We start from the raw sequence: 26,807 nt of genomic DNA on the forward strand, positions 1-26,807 counted from the left end.
ATGAGGGCAAATCTGGGGAAATCTTAACAGTTGGTCACCCTACCTGTACCACTACTATGCTGGCGAAATCTCCTGCCTTGCCCCCTACGTTCTCCTCCCCCCTGTAGTTATTTTTATATATATATATTTATTTCTGCACAAATATAATAGTACCTCAGCCTGAAACTGCACGATTATGGTAAAACAATACACTATGCTTTCCCCTAAGATCCTATTAAACAATATAAGTATTACAATAAGTTTTTGGAGAAGTTTGTGGTCAATGCTGGCATGGCAAGGGGAAGCTGACATTGTTCTGGCCAGGAAACACACCAACTCGCCTACTCAGTAGTAAGAACCATAGAGTTGAATGGGACTGAGTTGCGGCACTGGTGGCCTCACTCCCCTTCTCTCCATCCCTCTTCATAGTTGAGTGGTGAAATGCCCCACCCTCCTCTTTTGTCAGTGGGACTGCCCTCTGACCTACATGCCCCCAACAAAAAAAAAAATGAGATGATTTGATACAGCACAAGGACAGCAAAACATGGGAGGGAGGAATGGCCGTATTGCACATGGAGGGGGAAAATGGACTTTCTCTGCTCCAAAATAAGATGGAAAATGAAGAGGTGAGATGAACACAGGACAGGGACAATGTCATGTTAGCAAACCAGGCATGACGAGAGTGATATGATGGAACACAAACACCATAAGGAAAGGCTGAAAGAAGTGGTTACATAGTCTAAACAAAATTTAACTTAAGATATGGCAGCAGTTTACAAAGAAACTTGGCAAATAAAGGGGATACAATCATTTCCCCAATGATAACAGGACAAGATGCAAGCAGATTTAAAACACAGAGAGAAGTCAGAAAAAACTTCCTGACTGCAAGAGGTGATCAGCAAAAGAACAGGATAATTAAAGAGACTGAGTTTTCTCTCCTTTGGGCTTTTCAGAAAGTAAGTGGGATAAGCATTGTAAATTGGATTCTTCAAATGCTAAGAAGCAAAAGATTGAATTACTTAAACAAACAGAGGTTCCCCTGGCTGATAGCAGTGATTATTTGAGCAGCCTGCTGTTATATTTACAGGTGGCACAGGTGGTGACAATTCAGGTGAAAACCTGGAAAAGGTGGGGTCAAATGGAGGTATGATGAATATAAAGTTTGCTTCCTCCTGCAGGAGTGGGTGGAAAAAGCTGAAATGGATACAAAGCTATCTGTCTGATGTTATCAGGCAAGGTGCTCCACCAGAAATGTGTTGGAAAACGAGGTCATCATTGTGCCAGTGTTTGCCTGTGTTCTGGCCAAGAGTCAAGGCTTTTAGGGCTGCCACTGTAGTGAGTGCCCTCCACTCCAGCTCTAGGTTTGCTTCTGCACAAATGTAGCGAAGAAGTGCTTGGAACAGCAGTGTGAATTGTAAGAGGAATTTCAATATAGTTGAATGTATTTCTATTTGCTTTAATGTATCACCCATAGTGGAAATCCTTGTGTTTATTGCCATTGTTGATAAATCATTTAATTCTTTTCTTTCTTTTGCAAGGCAGGAAACAGCTACACCTTGGCAAAGCTATACAGTAAAATTCTGGACCCCTGCTTACTATAACATAGATGTTCCACTAGGTCCCTTTCAATGCTGAGATCGGAAATAGAAAGCTTCAAAAGCAAGGATAGCTTTTGCCTACCTCTCCATCTCTTGTCTCCACTGTTTTGACCAGAAGGCTCCTCTTCAAGTAGGCCTCAGAAACAGACTTTGTGTCCAGGCTGGTTTCTGGTGGGGAAAGAAAGAATAGCCTGGTCATTGTCACAGAGCAGCAATGCTTGAACCATCTAGGGACCACTGGTGATCTGTGATGGGCTTTCATGAAGTCCATGACACCACAAGAAAAAAATAACAGAGGAAAATGCCTTTGGATGGCAGGACTAGCAACCAACACTGAACTAAAACTCCCTTCTGTCCCCTAATGCAGCTGAACACCCAGACTGAAGGAAAGCAGAAAACTTAGCTAGATAATAAGTAGGTAAGTATCACTAGACATAACTGGTCTGGAATAGTAGCATATTAACTGACAAATGTATCAGTGACACAGAGCCCATGCAACCACCACACAGCTGCCAAAGAATCTCATTCAGGGAATAGAAAGATGAGTTTTAACTTAGGAGTGTTTTAAGCAGCCTCTCATGTGGCAACAAGTGACTTAAAAAGAAGCAACAAAGTGGAATAGAGTGCAATGAAATGAAGTCTAAAAACAGCTGGCAGAAAAGAGAATTGGTGGAGTGACTTTGCCATGTTAGGCAAAGTTTTATATTGTGTCTTGTTATATTGTATTTTATGGTTTTACTTGTGAACTGCTACTGGACGGTATAATGAACAGTGATTACAGTCTCTGTAATCCCTGGTAGCTCCTGACTTTCATACAGTAACAGGGGTGTACATAATATTTCAGGTGAACTCAAAATTATGGCATGTTTGGGTGGGGACCCTAATTTTCCCACAAATTGATTTTGGGCTGCCTAGCTATGTGGCCTGTGAGGCGCAACAATCTGTTAAACTCACCCCATGCTATGCCACTGCCATAGCACCATTATTGGGGTGTTGGTTTCTGAATGGGAAGTATCAGCCAATGTTCATGCATCTGGTTTGGACCCTTATGGTTCGAGACGTCGCTCCTTCCAGATTGTTTTTCTTATCACATTGTTTAAGACCAACCAACGTGGTAATGCCTCAGGATTTCAAATTGTAGTTATAGTAGAAGAATATTGCCCAGTAAAAGTATTGGAATTTTCCATACTTAGTAGAACATACGGAGCCCTCACCCACACCCATTCAGGCATGGTGGGCTTAATAAACACCATTACTGGGCAATTGAAAATTGGCCTTGTAATGGATGGGCTGCCCTATGACCACAGCGCTGGCCTTGCACTGAACAAAGTGCAAGCTGTTTAACAAAGGCATGCCAAATAATTTTGTGCATATACCCAGCCATCTTGGGGAAGTTCTAATAGCTTTTGTCTCCTTTGATCAACAAGATGTACTTGAATTGGCTGGCCAGCATACAGTAGTAGGGCATGCAGTGCATGAGCCAACAGTCCAGAGGGGAAGCGCTGAAAGAGAAGCCTGGGAGTTACAGGCTTTGCTGTTTCTAGGAGATTTGCCAGCATTGGCCTGGGATGGTGAGTAAGTAGTCCGGCTGGATTCCCAGAGTGAGCAGTGAAGATGGCATTTCCCATCTTCCCTGAACTGCAAGATGAGCATCAGGGGAGAACGGCATGGACCACTTGTGTATACTCATAAAAAGTGAGTGCTTGGTTTGGCCAGGTTCCCTGAATTGGTCAGGAATATGGCACATACTCACTAAAGCAGCAGCCCTAAACTGTGAGAAGATCCTGCTGATTTTTAGCCAGTGCGAGCAGGACATCATGGACCACTGGTGCATGTACTCATAATGAGGTGAGTACTTGGTCTTGCTGGATTCCCAGAGGGAGCGGGGAAGAAGGCAGGCACCTATTTGGGCAGTGGCCCAGAGTTGTGCTGCAATCACACTTGACTAAGAAGGGCACTGGCCCTTGAGCATGAACTCGCAAGGAGGCAAGTACTTGGTCTTGCCAGATTCCCAGAGTGAGCAGGAAGAAGACAGCAGATACCTATTTGGGCAGCGGCCCAGAGTTGTGATGCAATCTGCTCAATTAAGAAGGGCATGGAGCCTGGTGAGTGTACTCGTAAGGAGGCAAGTACTTGGCCTTGCCGGATTCACTATGCACAGGTGGTTTAGTATTCAACACCCAGCAATAGTTAGCTCTTGGAGGGAGTGTTACAGACAAGAAGGGGTCCATTTGACAGACATGGCAACGACTTATTTCTTCAGGCAGGAAGATGGATGCGATGTGCTGCAGGTGAGGGGTGCGACTTAGCGAGAGGTTAGTCCCCTCCTCTGGCAGGCATGCAGGCATTGGGAGCAAGGATAAGGTTGGTGAGCATTCTTAGGCATTGTTGTGGTGATTGGTAACACCTGAGGCCCTCAGCTGGGAGTCCTGCAGCACCAGATGACAGGATAAGAGTTACCTCTTAGGCCAACCTTACTCACTCAGAGTTTTGCAACCTGAGGAGGCATGACATCGGAAGGCCTACCTACCCCAAAAGGGGAATCCTGAAGGGTGGCGATAGACACGCGTCACCAGTCAGGATATGGATGGCTCGCCCAATCCCAACTATGGCCAAGACGCTGGCCCAGATAGGATGCCTGCCTAGGCCTCCATCTTCTTTTGCAGAAATTCATAAATAAATGTGGCCCTATTTAAATCCAACTTCTCATCTCATTATTTCACCTTCCATCCACAATGAATCATGGATCAATGTGAAGCACTTTGAACATGTCACAAGTTCTATATACATGATGTGAGGGACTAACATCTGGCTGCTCCAGGAGCCATTACTGCGCCAGAAACATTTCCTGTAAGACTTGCTGAGACCCAGAGATTCAGCAGCAGAGTGACAGCTGAAACATCTGAAGACTGAGGGGGAAGGTTGTAAACATCTTTGCTCCTTCTTAGTAACTGGGGCCGTCCCAAGAATCATAGAATCATAGAATAGCAGAGTTGGAAGGGGTCTACAAGGCCATCGAGTCCAACCCCCTGCTCGATGCAGGAATTCACCCTAAAGCATCCCCGACGGATGCTTGTCCAGCTGCCTCTTGAAGGGCTATAGTGTGGGAGAGCCCACAACCTCCCTGGGTAACAGATTCCATTGTCGCACTGCTCTAAGAGTCAGGAAGTTTTTCCTGATGTCCAGCTGGAATCTGGCTTCTTTTAACTTGAGCCCGTTATTCCGTGTCCTGCACTCTGGGAGGATCGAGAAGAGATCCTGGCCCTCCTCTGTGTGACAACCTTTTAAGTATTTGAAGAGTGCTCTCATGTCTCCCCTCAATCTTCTCTTCTCCAGGCTAAACATGCCCAGTTCTTTCAGTCTCTCTTCATAGGGCTTTGTTTCCAGACCCCTGATCATCCTGGTTGCCCTCCTCTGAACACGCTCCAGTTTGTCTGCATCCTTCTTGAATTGTGGAGCCCAGAACTGGACGCAATACTCTAGATGAGGTCTAACCAGGGCCGAATAGAGAGGAACCAGTACCTCACGTGATTTGGAAGCTATACTTCTATTAATGCAGCCCAAAATAGCACTGGCCTTTCTTGCAGCCATATCGCACTGTTGGCTCATATTCAGCTTGCGATCTACAACAATTCCAAGATCCTTCTCGTTTGTAGTATTGCTGAGCCAAGTATCCCCCATCTTGTAACTGTGCATTTGGTTTCTATTTCCTAAATGTAGAACTTGGCATTTATCCCTATTAAATTTCATCCTGTTGTTTTCAGCCCAGCACTCCAGCCTATCAAGATCACTTTGAAGTTTGTTTCTGTCTTCCAGGGTATTAGCTATCCCACCCAATTTTGTGTCATCTGCAAATTTGATCAGCGTTCCCTGCACCTCCTCGTCCAAATCATTAATAAAAATGTTGAAGAGCACTGGGCCCAGGACTGAGCCCTGCGGCACCCCACTCGTTGCCTCTCCCCAGTTTGAGAAGGTTCCATTGATAAGTACTCTTTGAGTCCGATTCTGTAGCCAACTGTGAATCCACCTAATAGTTGTTCCATCTAACCCACTTTTAGCTAGTTTGTTAATCAGAATGTCATGTGGTACTTTGTCAAAAGCTTTGCTAAAGTCAAGATATATGACGTCCACAGCGTTCCCACGGTCCACAAGGGAGGTTACCTTATCAAAAAATGAGATCAAATTTGTCTGACAGGATTTGTTCTTGACAAATCCATGTTGGCTTCTAGTGATCACCACATTGATTTCAAGGTGTTTACATATTGACTTCTTTATAATCTGCTCCAGAATTTTCCCAGGGATGGATGTCAGACTGACTAGTCTGTAGTTCCCAGGTTCCTCCTTTTTGCCCTTTTTTAAGATAGGGACAACATTAGCCCTCCTCCAGTCATCCAGAGATTTTGTTCTCTCATCCCCACCCAGTCCAGTTGCACCACACCAAATACCAGTTAAGTTATTTTGGTTCCTGAGGTAGAAAACCCATAAGCACTTCATCTCTTCCCTGACAGTAAAATTATAATACCGGTAATACTAAATTAAATAACCAATAATTTTCTGGCAATAATGACACCCAACACCAGTTGTCAGGGGTGTTCACTGCACTCCACCTAATAGTAGGGCTAGTCATGTTAGTAATTCTTGTCTTAATTTCTACATTAAACATACTATAAGCTACTGCTATCCCAAGAATTTCATTTCAAAGCAGAGAATAAATACTTTAAACAAAGAAACAAAAATAAATGTTAATTATTATTTTTATTATAGGCAAAATTCAGAACACTATTAACTTTCATTGGGGTATCATTGTCTCAACCACTCTGAATGAGAATGATATGGGGCCTGTTCAGGTAACACACCAAGTCATGGTTAGGCTGCTAACCCTTTTGCAGCAAATGATTAGTGAGCGTGTTTAAATTGTGATTATGTAGCCTCCATGGTTAGGAATGGTTCACATGACATGCTAAGTCATGGTTCACATGACTCGCTAAGCTATAATGTTTAGTCACCCCTTAGTTTAATAATATTTTACCTGAAATATTATTGGGAGTTTTTGATTACTCTTTTTCTAAATAACTTTCATGCTGGCTAAGGTGTGTTAATTCTAAATGTATTTAATATAATTAAAAAGTGTGTGCTTTTATCTTTCTGCTGGGTGGAGCTTTTGGACTTCCACATGGAACATTTATCCTGTGATTAAGATTGGTTACTCACAGAAGTTTGCAGATCCTTTACATGTCATCATCAACCTCCAGCACATCTCCTGTGTTTTCTGAGCATTTCAGTGGCCTAATTTGAAATGGAAATAACAACCTAACAAAAAGATCCACTGTCACTTGGAGTTTTTCCACACTGATGCTTTTTGTCCCTCACTTTTACCAGGGTTTCTGCTTCTGCATTATTTGCTAGATAAGATCCGTGCTTTACTAGCTTCCCTCCCCAATTCCCCCCCCCCATTTATTTGTAAGATCTATATGTTTCATTAACAACATTGCCATGTAGTGGGTGTATTTATAACGCCACATCCTCTTTTTACGTACAAGTCATAATGGATCATTTTGTTAGCTCATTATTTCCGTTTCAAATTAAGCCATGGAAATACTTGGAAAAAACAGGAGAGGTGCGGGAGTTGACGGCATCATGTAAAGGATCTGCAAACTTCCATGAGTAAGCAATCTCAACTGCAGGATAAATGATCCATATGGAGAAGCCCTAGTACGTGAAAAGAGGATGTGGCACTACATATACAGCCACTAGCTGGCATTATTGTTAATGAAACTAGAGCTGTGCATGGACCCCCGATTCACTTTGGATCCCAATTCAGACCCTCTGAATTCAGCCTGACTCGGTTCAATTCAGACCAGGTCTGCCTTGCCTTGGATCTGAATCCTACTCAGGATTTGGATTTCTGAATCTTTTGGATTTTTCATTTTCCCATAGGCTTACATTGGAAAAATAAAGACCTATAACTTCTTCATTTTTCATGATACAAACATGAAATTTGGATATATTACAGATGCCATGGATGTGCTCATGCGTGCCAATCCTCAGACAGACTAGTACAGTGGTATTCCTGTAATCAACTGCTAAAAATATGATTTTTCAGGGAAACAAAGCAGCCACTAAAAGCAAAGAGTAATTTTTTGGAAGGTGTTGTGAATGTGACATCATGGACACACTATTCCTAACCTCTCAGTGTTTTTGAAGTGCAAATCTCCCCTACTTCAGTTTTCTTTTGTCTGTTCTGAAGCTGACACATGCCCTGAGGTTCTTCCCATTCAAAGAAGAAACAGGGAAAGTTAAACCCTGTCCTAGGCTACCTGCAATGGAGCAATGTGACTCAGAGATTGAGTCAAAGCAAACTAGGAGGTGGGCTGGTGGGCACATCCGTGCAGCATTTTGCATGGCTCTGACAGGATTATGGCAGTAGAAGGAAGCAACCAGTGACATAACTGATACAAGGATTGTGTTGATTCAAAGCAAGAAGAAACACAAACCGGCCCTGTGAGGGGCCCCAGACAGATAATATTGGAGAGGTGTGCAGGTGCACAGGCATGCATTGAGCAAGTAAGTGATAGATTTGTGGGGTTGACCCACCGAGTCCTGCTACTTCCCAACATCACCCAGTGGGCAGAGACAGGCAGGCTGGCAGAGAGAGGCTGGCAGAAAGGAAATAAACTGGCCCTGCAAGGTGGACACAGAGGAGGAGAGGCAGCAGGCGGCTATGGACATGGAGCACTGGGAGCAAGTATGCCATAGGCTTGTGGGGTTGATCCACCTAGCCCAGCTACATTCCTCAGGCACCAGGTGGTCAGAGAGGCGGGCTGGCAGAGAAAGGCCGGCAGAAAGCAAACAAACCAGCCCTGTGAGGCAGGCACAGAGGAGTGAGACATAGACAGTGAGAGATGCTTCAGCATCCCTGTAATAGGAAGCCGATCCTTTCAGGGTCCCTTGCACAGTCAACTGACTGCACTGTAAGCAGCACAGCCAATAGTAATAATAATAGCTGTTGTTGTTGTTGTTGTTGTTGTTATTATTATTATTACTACTACTACTACTACTTCATAAAGAGCCTACCTGACTCTAATAAAGTTCTAGAACATTCACACATGATTGCAGCAGCACTTTCAAAATGCAGCTGAGTTCAATGACAATGAATGACTCCTCTCCTGAGTCAAAGCAAGAAACACACAAACTGGCCATGCAAGACAGGCACAGTAGTTCAAAACATAGATCAAGTTGCTTTGGCATCCCCTTAATCAGAAATGCTAGGAGGAAGATCCTTTCAGTGTCCTTCACAGTTAACTGTAAGCACAGCCACAACAACAACAACAACAACAACAACAACAATAATATAATTAAATAAGAGCTTGCCTAACTCTAATAGGAAAGAGAGATGCAAAAGCATCCCCTTTATCAAAGAGGCTAGGAAGAGGATCACCTTGTGTTCCTTTCTTCAGAGTTGAGTTACTGAACAGTAAGGACAGCCTAATAATAAAATAATAATAATAATAATAATAATAATAATAATAATAATAATAATAATAGTGAAAGAGTCAACCTTACTTAAATAAAGGAAAAAAGTCTGCCAAAATAAGTGGGGGAAGGAAGGGTGAATGAGATTGTCACTCCCCCGAGGGCTTGAGGGTGGGGTGTCCCAACAGGGGCAGATTGACTTTAAGAAAGACCAGCTGTTCCACCAACTCAGCATTCAAGCAGAAGTGGTGGAATGTCACCACGTCACCCACCATGGAGAACACTCTCTTGCTTCAAACACTGGTGGGCAGCTAAGTCAATCCCTGGCCACCAGAACAAGGTCCAGCCAAATCTGGTTGTGGGATGACCAGGTTGGTGGAGCAGTCCTTCATGGGCTATGCCAGGTAATGTTACACAGACGTGCCTCTCTCCCCAACCACTGCCTACACCACCTTTGCCAAAAGCCCCTGGCCTGTGCTCCTGCTGTGAGTGCTGCTGCTGTGGGGAGTGGTGCTGCATGAAGGGGTGGCCTCCACTGTCTGTCCAAGCCTCTTTGCCTGTGCCTCTCAAACTTGCCCCACCAAGATTTCCTGCCACCCCTTCTTGGAGTTCTCACAAAGCCCATTCTTCAGCCAAGGGTCGCACATGGTGGCCAACAGGTACACCCTCTCTTTGTATAGGGGTTCCACCCACTGTACTAGGCCATCTCTCAGCCTTGTTACCACTTCCCGCACATCTGGCAGGAAGTGCCTGCTGGTGACGGGATCCCCAGCATCCAGAAACTCACCCATCTGTCTCTGGAGAGGCCTGGCCATAGAGATCATCTGGCTGAGGAGGACAGTGCTGGTGCTCAGGGTTTTGGTGGCCTCAAGGAACAGCTTGAGGAGCACCACAAGCTAGGAACATGGCATCCCACTCTGCCTGCCCAGTGGTGCCTGGATGCCAATGTTCTTGACCCTGCACACCTCATGGACAGCATGTTGTTGCTCCACCATATGCTTGAGCAAGAAGTAGGTGGAGTCCAGTAGGGCTGTGCACGGACCACCCGATCCGCTTCAGATCCTGATCCGCAACTTCCAGATTGGGTCCACTCCGCTCCGTGCCAATCCGCCAGTGGTCCGCTTCACTCCACTGCGGAGCTACAGATCCGAATCAGAGCTCCGTTTCCCCTGTCCCCAGACTTGCATTGAAGTCCAAATGCCTATAACTTTTTTCTGTTAATGTTAGAAACCTCAAAATTGGCACCATGAGAGCTTATCCATGTATCCACATTCATGCCCAGTTGAAAGCAAATCTGAGCCTCCACTGATTTTTCGGGAATTTTTGAAATTTTTTGAAAATCCTACACCCCATTTTCAGAAATGGGATTTACTCTGAAATTTACCTAGGGAGTTACCTAGGGAGGTTGTGGGCTCTCCCACACTAGAGGCATTCAAGAGGCAGCTGGACAACCATCTGTCAGGGATGCTTTAGGGTGGATTCCTGCATTGAGCAGGGGGTTGGACTCGATGGCCTTTTAGGCCCCTTCCAACTCTGCTATTCTATGATTCTATTTTTACAGATACAAACTTGAAAGTGGGCACTCTCACAGATGCCGTCTAGATCCACATTCATGGCAAGCTTCAAGCAAATCCCATCATCCCCTGATTTTTGGTGATTTTTTCCCTTTTAACTCACCCCAATTCAAGTCCCATGCTAGAACTCCGTCAGTTTTCATGTTAAAAACTTCAAAATCGGCACCATGAGAGCTTATCAATGTATCCACCTTCATGCCTAGTTGGAAGCAATTCCGAGCCTCCACTAATTTTGGGGGAATTTTTGAAAATCCCCCACCCCAAATCCAAATATCTCAGGGATTTTTTTTAAAGCTGCAGGCTTTCCTTATTCATGGCCATTTCAAAGGAAATCCCAACATGCCATGAATTGGGGAGTATTTAAAGATAAACCCTCCGCACTTCAAAAAATTACTTGGCACTTCAAGAAGTCTAATGAGTGCAGGAAGGACTAATCCCCTGAGTCAAAGCAAGACACGCACAAACCATCCCTGTGAGGCAGGCACAGAGGAGGAGAGGCAGCAGGTGGCTATGCCCCTGTAGCACTGGGAGCAAGCATGCCAGAGGCTGGTGGGGTTGACCCACAAAGACCATCATCTAGTACCTCTCTTAGGCACCAAGAGGACAGAGAAGCAGGCAGAGGCAGGCATTGGCAGGCAGGCACAAAAGAGCTGGTACCTTGCACAGGTTATTGAAGCAGTTACTTTGAGTGTGGAAGATGATGCAGCCATCTACCACACTATGGCTTGGAGCATTAACGTTGCTGGATGATCCACCTGTATAGCATTCCAGTACCGCAAAGTGGAAGTGTCGGATGAGAAATCAATCCTCAACCAGCACCCTCCAAAGGACAACCAGTGGACTGCTGGATTCTACCTCTCGTTCCTGTTGGAGAACAGCAGCCCAATGTCAAAGTGCAGGTGAAGTCAATGAGTTGCATGCATTGAAGTGTCAGGTAGCTTCTCAAAGCCAGGAGCTGAATTACGAGCACCCAGCAGAACTGACGCTCAGCGAAGTGAATGTGCCATGTGTCTTCTTCTGTCAAGAGAGGAGGAAGAACAACCAAAGAGCAACCAGTGGACGGGTTGCTGAACCTCTGGCCAAAGCCAAAGTAGTGGTGAAGTCAATGAGTTGCATGAGTTGAAGTGTGAGGTGGCTTCTCAAAGCCAGGAGACCAGACAGGAGCACCCAACTGAACTGACCGTCAGGAACTATGCTCAGAGATGCAGCAGCCACAAGAACCTCTGCCTGCTGCTTCTTCTGCTGCTGTTGCTTCCAACCCAGCCCAGGACTGGCCTGTTTGATTTTCACAGCGAGAGAGGCAGCCTGGCTACTGCTGGTGGTGCCAGGCATTGCCTTGCCCCCTGTTTGCACCTCACCCAACCACAGACGGGTGTGTAATGTGCTGCCGCTTGCCCTCACTTTTTGTATGCTTCTGCAGTGTGAGCAGTCACACACCCACACACTGTCACAAACTCTGCCTACAGCTTTTGCAGAGGCTCATGCCCACCAGGCATGAAATATGCTGCTTTAGGGGAAGATTCAGCCTGCCTACAGCTACTGGGGTAGTAATAAAGAGACAGCCTGACTTGACTGAACAGCTTGCCTATATGTAAGACGAAGGAGGTATCGACTTACTGAAAAAAGAATCGAATGATTCCTTTGGCTTCCTTGCTTCAGAGCTGATTTTGTGAACTGAAACTCAGCTACAAATTAATAAAAACAACAATGATCATGAGAATAATAATAATAATAACAATAATAATAATAACTTTTAAAAATAAAACATCTGCCTGCCTGAACTATAGTCTGCCAACCGAAGGAGGGGTGGAATTAAAGGGAGCGGAGCCTGCCTTTCACTCCCCCAAGGGCTTGAGGGTGGGGTATCCCAGCAGGGGCAGATTGCTCTTGAGAAAGACCATCTGATTGTCCGGCTCCAAGCAAGAGCGGTGAGGGGTCACTATGTCGCCCACCATAGAGAACACCCTCTCACTTGGTACACTGGTGGGTGGGCAGCTGACTCGATCACTGGCCACCTGCGCCAGGTCTGGCCAAATCTGGCGGGGGGATGACCAGTAGGCCAGGGGGTCCATGGAGCAGTCCTCCATGGGCTCTGCCTGGTAACGCTGCGTGGTGGTTGCAGTGTCATCCTGGCTGTTGGCTGGGGCGGGTCTCTGCCCAACCATGGTGTGCAGAGTCTTTGCCCAATACCCATGGACTGTGCTCCTGCTGGGAGGGATGCTGCTGCTGCTGCTGTAGGAAGTGGTGGCCTGTTCCTCTGCCTCACTCTGCCCCACTCTCTTGGCCCATGCCGCCCGCACTTGGCCCACAAGCAGTTCCAGTGCTGCCTGGTATTTGGTCCACAAAGCCCATCCTTCACACAAGGGTCGCACATGGTGGCCAACATGTAGACCCTGTCTTTCTGGATGGGCTCCACCCTCTGCGTCAGGCCATCCCTCAGCCTAGTCACTGCTTCTCTTTGCAATGCTTTGCTAGCCCCCCGACTCACTTCTCCTCCGCCTATAACGGAGGCGAAGCCCCCCGCTTCGCTATTGCTTCTCCAAACTGAAGAGAAGCGGATCACAGCATAGAGTCCAGCATGTTGCCACGTCCTGCACTAGGCTGTGCTGCGGGATTCCCAACACCTCCTGCTTCTCCTGCAGCAATCTACTGCCCTTGACATTCATAGAATCATAGAATAGTGGAGTAGGAAGGGGCCTATGAGGCCATCGAGCCCAACACCCCGCTCATTACAAGAATCCACCTTATAGCATTCCTGACAGATGGCTGTACAGCTGCTTCTTGAATGCCTGTAGTGTGGGAGAGCCCACTACCTCCCTAGGTAATTGGTTCCATTGTCATACTGCTCTAACAGTCAGGAAGTTTTTCCTGATGTCCAGACGGAATCTGACTTCCTGTAACTTGAGTCCATTAGTCCGTGTCCTGCACTCTGGGATGACTGAGATCCTGGCCCTCCTCTGTGTGACAGCCTTTCAGGTATTTGAAGAGTGTTATCATGATTCCGCTCAATCTTCTCTTCTTCAGACTGAACATGCCCAGTTCTTTTCATCTCTCCTCATAGAGCTTTGTTTCCAGACCCCTGATAATCCTTGCCACCCACCTCTGAACATATTCCAGCTTGTCTGCATCCTTCTTAAAGTGTGGTGCCCAAAATTGGATGCAATACTGAAGATGAGGCGTAACCAGTGCCAAATAGAGGGGAACCAGTACCTCACGCAATTTGGAAGCTATGCTTCTATTAATGCAGCCCCAAATAGCATTTGCTTTTTTTGCAGCCACATCACACTCTTGGCTCATATTCAGCTTGTGATCTACAACAATTCCAAGATCCTTCTCGTTTGTAGTATTGCTGAGCCAAGTATCCCCCATCTGGTAACTGTTCATTTGATTCCTTTTTCCTAGGTGTAGAACTTGGCTTTTATCTCTATTAAATTTCATTCTGTTGCTTTCAGCCCAGCACTCCAACCTATCAAGACCACTTTGAAGTTTTTTTTCTGTCTTCCAGGGTATTAGCTATCCCACCCAATTTTGTGTCTTCTGCAAATTTGATAAAAAAAGTTGAAGAGCACTGGTCCCAGGACTGAGCCCTGTGGTACCCCACTCGTAATCTCCCCCCAATTTGAGAAGCACTCTGCACTCTGTTGTTCCATCTAGACCACTTTTAGCTAGTTTGTTAATTTAGAATAACATGGGGCACTTCGTCAAAAGCTTTGATGAAATCAAGATATATTATGGATACAGTATTCCCACAGTACCCAAGGGAGGTTACCCGATCAAAAAATGAGATCAGATTAGTCTGACAGGATTTGTTCTTCACAAATTTGTGTTGGCTTCTAGTGATCACTGCATTGTTTTCAAGGTGCTTACAGACTGACATCTTTATAAACTGCTCCAAAATTTCCCCAGAGACAGATGTCAGACTAACTGTTCTGTAGTTCCCACGTTCGTCCTTTTTGCCTGTTTTGAAGATAGGGACAATGTTAGCCCTCCTCCAGTCATCTGGCACCTCATGATTTTGCAAAGACCTTCCATGATTTTGCAAAGATAATAGACAGTGGTTCTGAGAGTTCTTCTGCTAGTTACTTCATTACTCTAGGATGCAGTTCATTGGGCCCTGGAGATTTGAACTCATTTAAAGAAATTAGGTTTTCCTTGGCCATTTGTTTATCAATCTCAAACTGCAATCCTGCCCCTTCAGCATGAACTTCACTTTTTCCAGGGGTTCATAGACCCGCTTTTGGGAGAAGACTGAGCCAAAGTAGGAACTGAACACTTTGGCCTTTTCTTTGTTATCTGTTATCAATTTGCCATCATCATTAAGCAGTTGAACTACCATTTCTTTCCTCTTTCTTTTACTATTCATGTATCTAAAGAAAGTCTTTTTATTGTTTTTAACATCCCTTGGTAGTCTCAGCTCATTCTCAGCTTTAACTTTCCTGATGTCATTTCGGCACTTCTGTGCTACCTGTCTGTACTCTTCTTTTGTAGCCCGGCCTTCTTTCCACTTCCTCTGTGTATTCTTTTCTTTGTTTTTTTCAGGTCATCTCTAAGCTTTTTGTGAAGCCACATTGGTTGTTGTCTTCTATCTTTTTCCTTGTTGGAATTGTTTGTAATTGTGTCCTTAAAACTTCTTTTTAAAAAACTCTCACCCACCTTGGACTCCTTTTCTCATTACGACCATCTGACCTTACTTATCATAGTTCTGAGTTTATTAAAATCAGCTTTCCTAAAATCCAGATTATGGGTATGGCTACAATCAGCTTTTGCTTCCTTTAAAATCAAGAATTCAAATATGACATGGTCACTTTCCCCCAGAGTTCCCATAACTGTCACTTCACCCACCAAGTCATCTCTATTGGTCAGCATCAAGTCAGGGATATCTGATCCTCTAGTTCCTTCCTCCACTTTCTGAAGGAGAAACTTATCAGCCACACATGTCAGGAATTTCTTGGAAGGGCCACTTTTTGGCAGAATTTGTCACCTGACAGATATCAGGGTAATTGAAGTCCTCCATCGCTACTACATTGCACTTCCTTGAAACACTGGCAATTTGCTTTTCAAAAGTTTCATCCTTGTTGTGGTGAAAGTGCCCGGCCACCTTCCAACAACTCTCCAAAAGGTTATGGACACTGGTCAAGGGAGTGAGATTGATCTTGGTGCTGCCCATTCCAAAGTCATCCCTGACAAACAGGTTGAAGACATGCGTGATGCAGCAGACACCCTCAAATATGTCATCACACGGCCTTCATCATGTTGGCTCCTCATCTGTGACCATGTAATCATGACTGAGGTAGTGCCCATCCAGCCACCCCTCCACCATGCAGTTCATGGCCTCCATAATCTTGACCACCATGTGGGACTGGTCCATTACTTGAGCATGAAGGTGGGACCAGCAATAGCCCTCCTTCCCATTCCCAGAAGTGCTCGACACTTCCATCCCTATGGCTGCCCACCAGTAAGCCATCAGAGACAGGTAAGCATGCGGTCCACCCTTGTTGGACCAAATGTTTGAGGTGAAGTGCACCATCTGTGCCTCTGCCTGGTGCAAGCAATCCAGTACTAACTCCCTGCATGCCTAGTTCAAGGAGAGCACCACCTCCTGCTAAGGGTGGTGTGACACGGCAGCCTGTAATAGGAAAACGTAAGAGCCATCAGCCTCTTGAAACCAGCGTTTTCAACCAGGCTGACTGTAGTTGGTGATCTGGTTGGGTGTTGGAAACCTCCATCTTGTGGCACTGTAAAAACTTAGGAGAAAGGGGGTGTAGAGAAAAAGAACATACAATGCTTTCTCTAGGATCCTTATAAACTGAGTTGGAGGACCGGAAGTACGTTGGATCGACTCAGTGAATTCTGTATCAAAGATACAACAGGTGTTCTCAAGGAGAATGATGAGGAAAGGAAATTGAAATGAGGCGGGGCGGCGGCTTCTTCCGCCGAGCTCTCTGACCCGGGTGACTCAGGAGGCCGGCGGGGAGGTGGGCGGTGGCTGCGGCTGCAAGGATGCGGCTGGATTCCCCAGCGAAGCCGCCGAGCCCGGAAACTTTTCGGCTCATCCCTGCGAGAGCCGATGCGGGGCTGCCGCCACTGCCTCCTCCTCCTCCTCTTCTGGCCAGGATAGGGCAGGATCTACACGATGAGTTTCGGGGCGCACTGCAGGCACACGCAAGTGCCTTCATGACAATGTGTAGATCCCCTCCTGCAGGCACTGCTTTCAGACTCAGGCACCTGTGCCTGCTTTTGCTGCTGCCATACCAAAGAAGGGCACCTGAGTTTCACTGCAGGCAAGCCAGCCTGGCTAACTGGTGGTGCTGGTGCTCACATCCACCTCTGTCTCCTCTGCCAAGCCCAAACAAAGAGGTTGTGCCCCTACCTATTATTATTATTATTATTATTATTATTATTATTATTATTATTATTACATTGGGTGACCATACATCTGGATCCCCCAGGACAAGTATGGAAATGGGGGGGGGAAATCTGGAGTCCGGGGGAAAATGTAATAATTTATTAAAATGTCTAGGAGTTTTGATCTCCCCCACTCCTCTCTGACCCTTTTCTTCACCACCGCGATCGTGGAGGCTAAGAAAATGCCCAAAGCAGCGCAGGGGAGGACTTTGGAAGACACGTTTCTGGCACAGCCGGAAATGTATCCTACTCCCCCTCCCACTGCTGCTTTAGCCCTTTTCTTCACTGCCGTGATCACAGAGGCCAAGAAAATGCCCAGAGCGGCACGGGAGAGGACCTTGGAAGATGTGTTTCTGGCACAGCCAGAAATGTGTCCTCCACCCCCTCCCACAATTGGGGTCAGCCACAGCTTGCCTTTCTGTGCCTCATGGTGGCAATCAACGGCTTTGACACACCACCGCCACACCCTCCGCAGCCAACTGCTCCTGCAGCCGCAGACATCCCCACAGCAACAGCCGCCCCTCAGCAGCCCCCGTTGCCCCCCCCCCAGTCCAGCAGCACTGCAGGAGCAACGGCAGCCCAGTGAGTATCAAGGCTTGTGGCTTTTGGGCTCTGCTTTCTTTCAGAGCATCCTTCATACTATGGGCTATTCCAACCTGTGCAAACCTGGGTCTATTTGCTTTTCTTAAACTAAAAGCTCCCTCCCTCCTCGCTCATCCTGTCTTCAAGTTATTTTTTGTCAATTTTTCTGACAATGTGAGCCTAAACATCTTAACAAGCAGCTCAATGCATTAGGCAATTTCCAGGGCAACAATGTAGCATCAGTGCTTCAGTTTCCAATCCTATGTTTTAACAAGCCAAACACAAGTTGAGAAAAGTTTCTTTTAAAAATAAAATGAAAGCTCAAACTATCTCACAAAGGTGCAGTCCTATCCATGTTTAGGCAGAAAAAAGTCCTACAAGCTGGCATGGCTGGCTGGGAGTTGCAGGACTTTTCCCAATTTAAACAAGCATAGGATTCCAGTTTGAACTTTAATCAAGATCTTATGTGTAACTCCCCCAAAGCAGCTTATAGGTAGGTGTGCCCCCTTGAGCCTCCAGAGAGTGGAAGGGTTTTGCCCTAACTCTTTGTCAGCCACCCAAAACACAAAGAAAAGATTCCACAATTCATATTTTTTCTATGTGTGCGTGGGGAGCTCCCAGAGAGAGAAAAAACATCAGTCTAGGAAAAATATGGTGCCATTTATCACTCTGAATACAAAATGTTAACTTTAAAACACTCATGGTCTGTGTTATTAAATGCTGTTCTAAACATAAAACAATTTGATTTGCAACAGAACAGTTTAGAAAACTGTTCGGCGGGGGGCGGAGCTTGACGGCCATGGTGCTGGTAAGGTTTTTTTAATTCTATAACTGGCTTCGCCGGGAAAATCAATTATCTCTTTTTAAAAGGGCATAAATCTCAAAGCAACACGATGGAAAAGGACTATGAATATTAAGTGTTGAAGTTGCTGATATGGTGTAAAGTTTAAAGGACATCTAAAGTGAGATTTTTTTAAAGCGACGGGAGGAACGTCTCTGTTTATGCTCAGCTATCTCGTCTCTGTGGAAAACGAAACTAACTGCCTCACGGCAGATAATGCTCTGTTTTTGTTAGAGACGTGGATCTGATTTATGGCGAATCTCACTTTTTACTGGAAAGCGAAGAGCTGTGAAACACTGGCTATTTAGAGTGAAAGTAACTCAGAAACAGTTTGACTGAAGGACGGTGTGCTAATTGAATCGAGGGGGGGAGGTGCTTCAGCAGCGTTTGGAGGGGAGACGGATGTCTGCTGATTCGGGACTTTGTTTATGTTTGTTTCGGTCTCCCCCAGTGAATGCTGATTTGATGTGTGGAGGAATTCCCCCCCAAAGAAGAAAGAGTGATTAAGTATTGGAGCACAGAGAGATAAAAACCGACTGCTAAGAAGGGGAGATTTATGCCCCATGTCTGATATCAAAAGAAGGATTAAAAAAGAAATAGCAAAAGTTAAGTGGTCAAAAAAACCTGACCCAGTAACCATAATCTCCCCCATTTGGAAGAATCAGTTTCAGAAGAAGAACAGGAAAGCACAGACCCAGCTATAGAAGAAAACATGGCCGAAGGTGGAAAAGCAGCTGGCAGTCAGCCAGCCACTTTAGCTGAAATTAAAGCTGTTATTGCAGAAAACAACACAATCATTTTTTTAAAAAATGGATCAGCAAACGGAAAGCTTTCAACAACAGATGCGTGTGTTAGCTGATAAGATTTCGCAGCACGATAAAGCTATAAATGGAGGTGGGAGCAGACCTGATCCAGAAGAAACAAGAGGCTTTTGAAAATTCGATTAATGTGTGGTTCCAAGACCACGAATTAAGGCTGATAGCGGCAGAAGATCAAAATCGCCGTTCAACACTTCGAATAAAACATTTAATTCAAACGCAAGGAGAAAATTTGAGAGAAATCATCCTGAATTGGTTTAAAGAGTTGATGCCTGATTTGCAAATGGAAGAAAGTGAAATTGATCGAGTTCATAGAGTGGGGGGGCAAAATTACAAAGGGGCTACTAGAGATATTTTGGTGAAATTTGGTAATTATTATAAAAAAGAGCAAATCATGAAGAAACTGAGATCTATGGCCCAGCTACAGTATAAAGGCAAATCAGTGCAAATATATAATGATCTTTGTCAACACACATTGAATTGGAGGTGCAGCGTCAAGCCAATAACTGAAATATTAGTGAAGAAAAAAATTACATATTCGTGGGGTTATCCTGTCTTTTTAAGATTTACATATGGAGGGGGGGAGCATAAAGTATATGCTGTTAGTTTATATACTGTTAGTTTTACCCTACCCTGTGCCTGCTTACCCTACCCTGTGCCTGTTTGCATTCTCTTCCCCTCCTTATTGTTTTACTATGATTTTATTAGATTGTAAGCCTATGCGGCAGAGTCTTGCTATTTACTGTTTTACTCTGTACAGCACCATGTACATTGATGGTGCTATATAAATAAATAAATAATAATAATAATAATAATAAGTAATCTCTCTGGATCAGGGTAAGGAGTTGTTGAAGAGTTTGGGTCTGTATGAGGATGCAAGTGTGGTTGGAACAGGTGGGGGGGAAATGAGGCTGGGACATCTGGGGTGTAATAGAAATGTTAACTGTATTATGAGATAATTGTAGATAGAAATATTAAGCATAGAAACCTTGCCGGCCAGGTGCAGCACTGCCTCCCCCCTCCCCCTAGAGTAGATGGCTGGAGTATTAGGCTTACGGGGATTTTGGGGGGAAAGAGGTGGGGAGAGGGGAGGGGGAAGGGGGGATGGTAGGGGGTAGAGTAAGGGGTTTGAGGGTTATATTATGGTGTTTGTGTTTTTATGTATGTGAATTTGAGTTTCAGAGCACAAGGGATTGAAAGAGAATCCAAAAGGGTGAATATGGATAAAAGAATAAAAGTATCAACACCCAATGTTAAAGGTTTGGGGGCAGTCGTGAAAAGGAGAATAGAACAAATGTTTAATAAGGAAGGATCTGACATAATAATGATGCAAGAAACACATCAGGGCTTCGATAATGTAAATATGATAAAATTAAAGTGGCTAGGTATTATGAAAAGTCATTGGGGACCTCAAAAAAAATGGAGTGGCTACTTTGATTTCAAAAAAAAGTGGATTCATTTTAGAAGCCATAAAAAAGGATGATAGTGGTAGATATCTTATGATAAAAGGTAAAATTGAAGGAAAGGTATATACATTAATTAATGTTTATGCCCCAAATGAGAGACATAGAGAGTTCTTTATAAAATTATTTAAAGAAATCGAAGAATTTAAGGAGGGGTATGTTATCTTAGCTGGGGATTTTAATATGGTGATGGATAACAGATGGGACAGGTCGAACCCTACTAATGTTGAAAAGAGGAATAATATCACTATATTGAATAAGTTAGTAAAAGAAAATGATTATGTGGATTCTTGGCGTTTACTTAATGGGGTTAAGCCTGGGTTTTCTTATTATTCCCCAGTTCATCATACATACTCCAAGATAGATCATATATTTGTCTCAAAAGATTTTGCAACTAAGATTTGTAAAATGGATATGGGGGTAATAAAGGTAACTGATCACGCATTGCTAAGTTTAGAATTTGCAATTAAGAAGAATTACAAGGAGGCGTATAGATGGAAATTGAATACAAAAATATTGAAATATAATAAAGTGGTAGAAAAAATTCAGAAGGAATTGTCAGAGTCATGGGAAATTAATGAAAAGGGAGGAACAGTTGGGTCAGTCGTTTGGGACACCATGAAGGCTGTAGTAAGAGGAATTTGTATTAGAGAAATGTGCAGTTTAAAAAGACAACAATATGCAGAGCAGGAGAAGCTAGAGACAGAAATTAGAAGTTTGGAGGAAGAATATTGGCAGGGTAAAAATAAATATAAATTAATAGAAATACAAGCTAAGAAGAAACAATTAGAAAATTTAAATTTAGAGGAGGTTCAAAAAAATTTAATATATATGAAAAGGGAGTATTTTGAAAATAGAAATAGGAATTCCAGATTGCTTGCCAGGCTCACACAAAAGGAAAAAGGGAGAAATGGGATAGAAGCATTGAAGGATAATCAAGGGAAATATTGTTATACAATGAAGGACAAAATAAAAAAAAAATCAGAAATTTTATCAGGAATTATATAAGGGTAAAGAAATTCAAAAAGAGAAGCTGGAGGAATATATTGGAAGGTATATAAAGAAGGGAATAAAAACAGTACATAAAGAGCAAATGGAGAAGGTAATAACTCAAAGAGAAGTTGAAAATGTAATTGATAATTTGAAAGTGGGTAAATCACCGGGAGCAGATGGTTTAGGATCAGAATATTATAAAGTTTTTAAAGAGTTTTTAGTTCCGAAATTAGTGAAACTTTATAATGCTATATTATTAGGAGAGAAAATACCAGAATCATGGGAACATTCATTGATAATATTAATTCCAAAACCAGATAAAGATTTGACTATTCCCGATTCATATAGACCTATCTCATTAATAAATCAGGATGCTAAAAATTTTTCATCTATTTTAGCTAAACGGTTAAATAAATTTATAGCAGAATATATAGGAGAAGATCAATGTGGATTTGTGGCAGGAAGGCAGATGCATAGTTTAGTGGGAAGAGTTTTAAACGCAATACATGCAATAAAGAAATCAAATATTAAGGCAGGAATTTTGGCATTGGATATTTTTAAGGCCTTTGATTGTGTGAGCTGGCAGGCACTAAAGGTTATTTTAGATAAAATGGGATTTGGAAATAAATTTAAAACTATAATAGAACAGTTATATTCCCAAAATACAGCTGTAGTGGTGGTAAACGATGGACTCACTGAAAAGATATGACTAGCCAGAGGTACAAGACAAGACAGGTCCGCTCTCGCCAGTCCTGTTTGTAATGGTTATGGAAGTATTGGCAAATGCATTAAGGGATGATGGAGGGATAGAAGGAATTGGAGAGGTAAGGGAAATAAAATTGAATATGTTTGCGGATGATACCTTACTGACTATTAAGAACCCAATAAGAAAAATAGATAGAATTAAATCTCAGTTGAGAGAATTTGAAGAAGCTACAGGGTTAAGAATAAATTGGTCCAGATCAGAGATGATTTTGTTTAATTGTACTAAGAAGGAAGAAAAGGAATGGGAACATAAGGGAATAGAAATGAGAGTTAAGGAGGAGATTAAATATTTGGGAATTAAAATTACAAAAAACTTAGATAATTTAGAAAAGGAGAATTTAATGAGATTAAAGAAAGAGGTAATAGAAAAATTGGAAAAATATAAAAGATTAAATCTATCTTGGTTTGGAAGAATAGCACTAATAAAAATGAAGATTTTAGCTAAAATTAATTTTGTGTTTAGGATGTTACCAATAAAAATTTCAGAAATTGAGATAAAAAGTTGGCAAAATATTATTAATAAATATTGTAACGGAGGAAAGAAAGCGAGGGTAAATAAGAATAAATGGTATTTAAGCCAAAAAAAGGGAGGATTGGGTCTCCCAAATATAAAATTATACTATGTAGCAAATAGATTAAGACATATTGAAGAAGCAATTATAGGAGTAGGAGATTTAGATTGGATGGAGGATAAAACTACAAGTAATGTGGAGATGAGCTTGGAAAATGTCTTTTTCAAGGAAGGAGGGAGAAAATGGGTTGAAAGTATAGATAATCCACTCCTGAGGTCTCAATGGGAAATCTGGAGTTAATTTAAAGGGAAGCTGCTTCCGAGCAACTCTCCCTTATCACCGGTAATAATGTTAAAGAATTTCCCAGAGGAACTGAAAGGTAGATTAAGTAAAATATTAAAAGAGAAAAACAAATTGAAATTAAAGTATTGGTTAAGAGATATAAATACAAGAGAAGACATGGAAGATTTGTTAAAGGAGAAAAAATTATCTTGGTTTGAGTATGGGCAATTAGAACAATGGAATAAAAAGTGGATTAAAGATAATAGAGTTTGTAGAGAAATGACGAAGTTTGAAGAGTTAATAGTAAATAAGGAAAAAGGTAAAGGAGGAAGTATAGTTTTAAAAGGGTTAATGAGCGAAATATATAAAATATTGTTAGAAAAGGAGTTAGGGGATAGTTCAGGGGAAATGGTATGGGAGGCAGATTTGAAAGTACAAATAGGGCGACAGAGCTGGGAGGGACTGTGGAAACAAAGAGTGTTGAGAAGTATGTCAGTGAGAATAAAAGAGAATTATTTTAAAATTTTGTGGAGGTGGTACCTAACCCCGATTAGATTGAATAAGATAAATAATCAGCATTCAGCAAATTGTTGGAGAGGTTGTGGGGAAAAAGGAACGTATTTACATATGTGGTGGGAATGCAAATATGTACAAAGATTATGGAAGATGGTGTTTTTTGAAATTGAAGAAATAGTGGGAATGAAAATAGAACAAACACCAAAGATTGCATTACTGTCACTATTTGAAGATATAAAATGTGGAAAAGAAACTAAAGAGTTGATATCGAGTTTGCTGACTGCGGCACGATTGATGGTAGCTAGGAACTGGAAGATTCAAGGGGAATATTCTATTGAAGAATGGTATAAAGAAGTATGGGATATAGCTATTAATGATAAACTGACTTGTAATATTAAGTGGAGAAAAGGTATAACTAAAATAAATGAGTTTGAAGTAATCTGGAAACAGTTCCTAATATTTGTGTTTTCTAAGGGAAGTGGGAAACCGCCAGCAGATGAAACGATAAGATTTTGGAATCAGGAATAGATCTCGAGGTGGAGGGTGCACTTTTATGTTAAGAATGATTATGTTATGGTATGATATTTTATAGTTAATATTTACTCAATACATATGTATTCAACATTTATTCAATATGTATGTAGTAGTTGTTTGATGTTTTCTTTATTGTAATGTTGTATGTCTAATTAATGTGGAAAACTAATAATTTTTTTTTTAAAAAAAAGAAAACTGTTCGGCAATTTATTATGTGATGGGACAGGCAAATGCAATGGAGAAACCTGTATAGATGTACATGTTTATGGCAGTTTCCTTTGGAATTGCTATAAACTGATACCTCAGTAAACTTTTACATTTTATTTTGTTGTAACTGAATGGGAATATCTGAAAGTTTAGGGATCAGTTCTTTTAAGAGCCTCTGGAATGATGGGCCGGTTGCCTCAGTAAGATTGCTGATGGTAGGCTTATAAACAGTATAATATATTGGAGAGATCTGGTTTTAGCAGTTTTAGTCTGCAGCTGCCATAAACATGAGAAAGAGAAGAATTGGTTGTATCCAATGTTAGTCTTACATACATTAGACCCATTGAAATGAATGGAAAGGGAGACTGTATCACACAGAGTATAGCAAAAGCTTCAAAGTATAGCAAAAGCTACAAAAGTAGGAATGAGTGAAATTAATTTCAGATACATTGAATGTCTCACTTGTTCTTTATTCCAGTGATTTTAACATTAAGATGTTATGTACAACAGGTTTGTCTTAATTGTGTGCTGTGAAATCAGACCTGTGACCAAGCCCATGTTTGGGTGGGCACGCCCCCTTGGGGGCTGGGCATGTTGGTGGGTCCACCCCTTTGGGGGCTGGGCATGTTGGTGAGCATGCCCCCCTTGGTTTCCAAAATATGGTTTCCTATATAACACAATGTGTGTATGTGCTGCTTTGCCCACACCCAGTGATTTGTTTAACAGCCCACAAACACACACACACACACACACACACACACACACACACACACAAAGAGCCGATACACAAAGCAAGCAGGAGAGAAGAGAATGACTGAACAGAGAAAACGCGGCAGGGAGGAAAGGATTTGTTTTTTGTTTAAAGCAGGAAGTGAAAGAAAGGAGTAAGAATGGAGAAGTTTTTAAACCGAGGAAGGGGGAAGGATTGGAAGATGGAACAAACAAACACACTGAAAGTCTAGAAGAAGTTGTTGTTGTTGTTAAGAAAAGCAGAAAGAAATAGAGGCAAGAGATAATAGTGAGAGAGATGAGGGAAAGCTAAAAGACCAAGTCCCACCACCCAAAAACATACTCCCAAGATTCCAACTACAGTCCTAAGCTAGACAGCTGCCCAGCCAAAATCAGCGATCCTTCTCCTACCAAGGGTACACCTTGATGGGGGGTTTGCCATGGGGTGGATCCGGAGTAGCAGCAGGTCATCTATATGATGCAGCCGCCATCCTGAAGCCATCCAGGGGCAACCCCCCGAAACTCTGCTTTAAAAAAGTCAGGCACTTACCCTCGCTTTTTTTGCTGCAGAGGCATGTCACAGCCAATAGTGACCCCCAATTGGTCACCATTGGCTAGACAGGGAAGTGGGCGGAGAGGTCCGAGTCAGGAGAGCCAGGTCTGGGCACTGCGCGTCCCTCTCTTCCTCCCTCTCCAGCTGCCCTGTTCCTCCCCTCCCGTGTTGTTGTTGTTTTAAGTTGCAGATTAAAAAAAAATGGGGGAAAGGAATGAGCCCCATTCCTCTCCCCTCCAGTAGTTTTTATTTATTTATTTATTTACAGATAAAAAAACTAAAAAGGGAGAAACGGGGCAGCCAGAGGGAGGTCAGACGGAGGAGAGACAGTTCGGGCACCACACATCCCTCTCGTCATCTCCTTCTGGCTGCCTCATTCATTCTCCCCTACCCGTGCTTGGCGCAGCAGTGGTGGCAGCAACTCCGCACTCACGCTGCTTCCCATACAGATGCTGGGAAGGAGCACAAATGTGGGAGCCCGAGGCCTCATGGCGCCAATGCAGCACCATCAAGATGGGGGCCAGGTCTCTACCCACAATGAGCAAGAATGGAGGAAGTTTGATTTTCTGATTGTCCTTAAGCCCTCCTCCACCATTGTGATTGGAGGCTGCTGGAGAAAATTGGGAGACTTCAGGATGATTGGGGGATGAAGCTGTCAATTAACAGCCAATTTCCCCCCACCCCAACTCCTCCTCCTACAATCAGCCCTAATAAAGGGCTGATTGTATCTCACAAAGAATCTGGGAGCAGAAGCCCTGGTAAAATTGTAGGACAAAAAGCCTCAGTGTGGAGAAGCTCATAATTTGGCTGAGAGTTTTAGGTTGACTGTGAGAGAGGGAGGTGACATCATGTAACTTGAGAGAGCCTGAAGGGGCATGGCCAAGGAGTGAAAGAGTGGAAGGAGGAAAAGATGATGATGGGAATAGTCTGGCCAATCTGGAGGGAAGGCAGTCTGAGTGTTTATTGGTCACAGTGCCTTTCAA

The 26,807-nt window shown here is 43.3% G+C and overlaps 1 protein-coding gene across 1 annotated transcript in view; it reads right to left on the minus strand.

Annotated features, from left to right (window-relative positions):
- GFAP (glial fibrillary acidic protein) overlaps nucleotides 1-26,807 on the minus strand; it is an 88,294-nt gene that overhangs the window by 13,980 nt on the left and 47,507 nt on the right. The window contains exon 8 of the mRNA XM_063132872.1: nucleotides 1,660-1,745. Coding sequence (XP_062988942.1) covers nucleotides 1,660-1,745 — 86 coding nt within the window. The remainder of the gene's footprint in view (nucleotides 1-1,659; nucleotides 1,746-26,807) is intronic.

The sequence above is a fragment of the Elgaria multicarinata genome, chromosome 1 (genome assembly GCF_023053635.1).
Source record: "Elgaria multicarinata webbii isolate HBS135686 ecotype San Diego chromosome 1, rElgMul1.1.pri, whole genome shotgun sequence".
Lineage (NCBI taxonomy): Eukaryota > Metazoa > Chordata > Lepidosauria > Squamata > Anguidae > Elgaria > Elgaria multicarinata.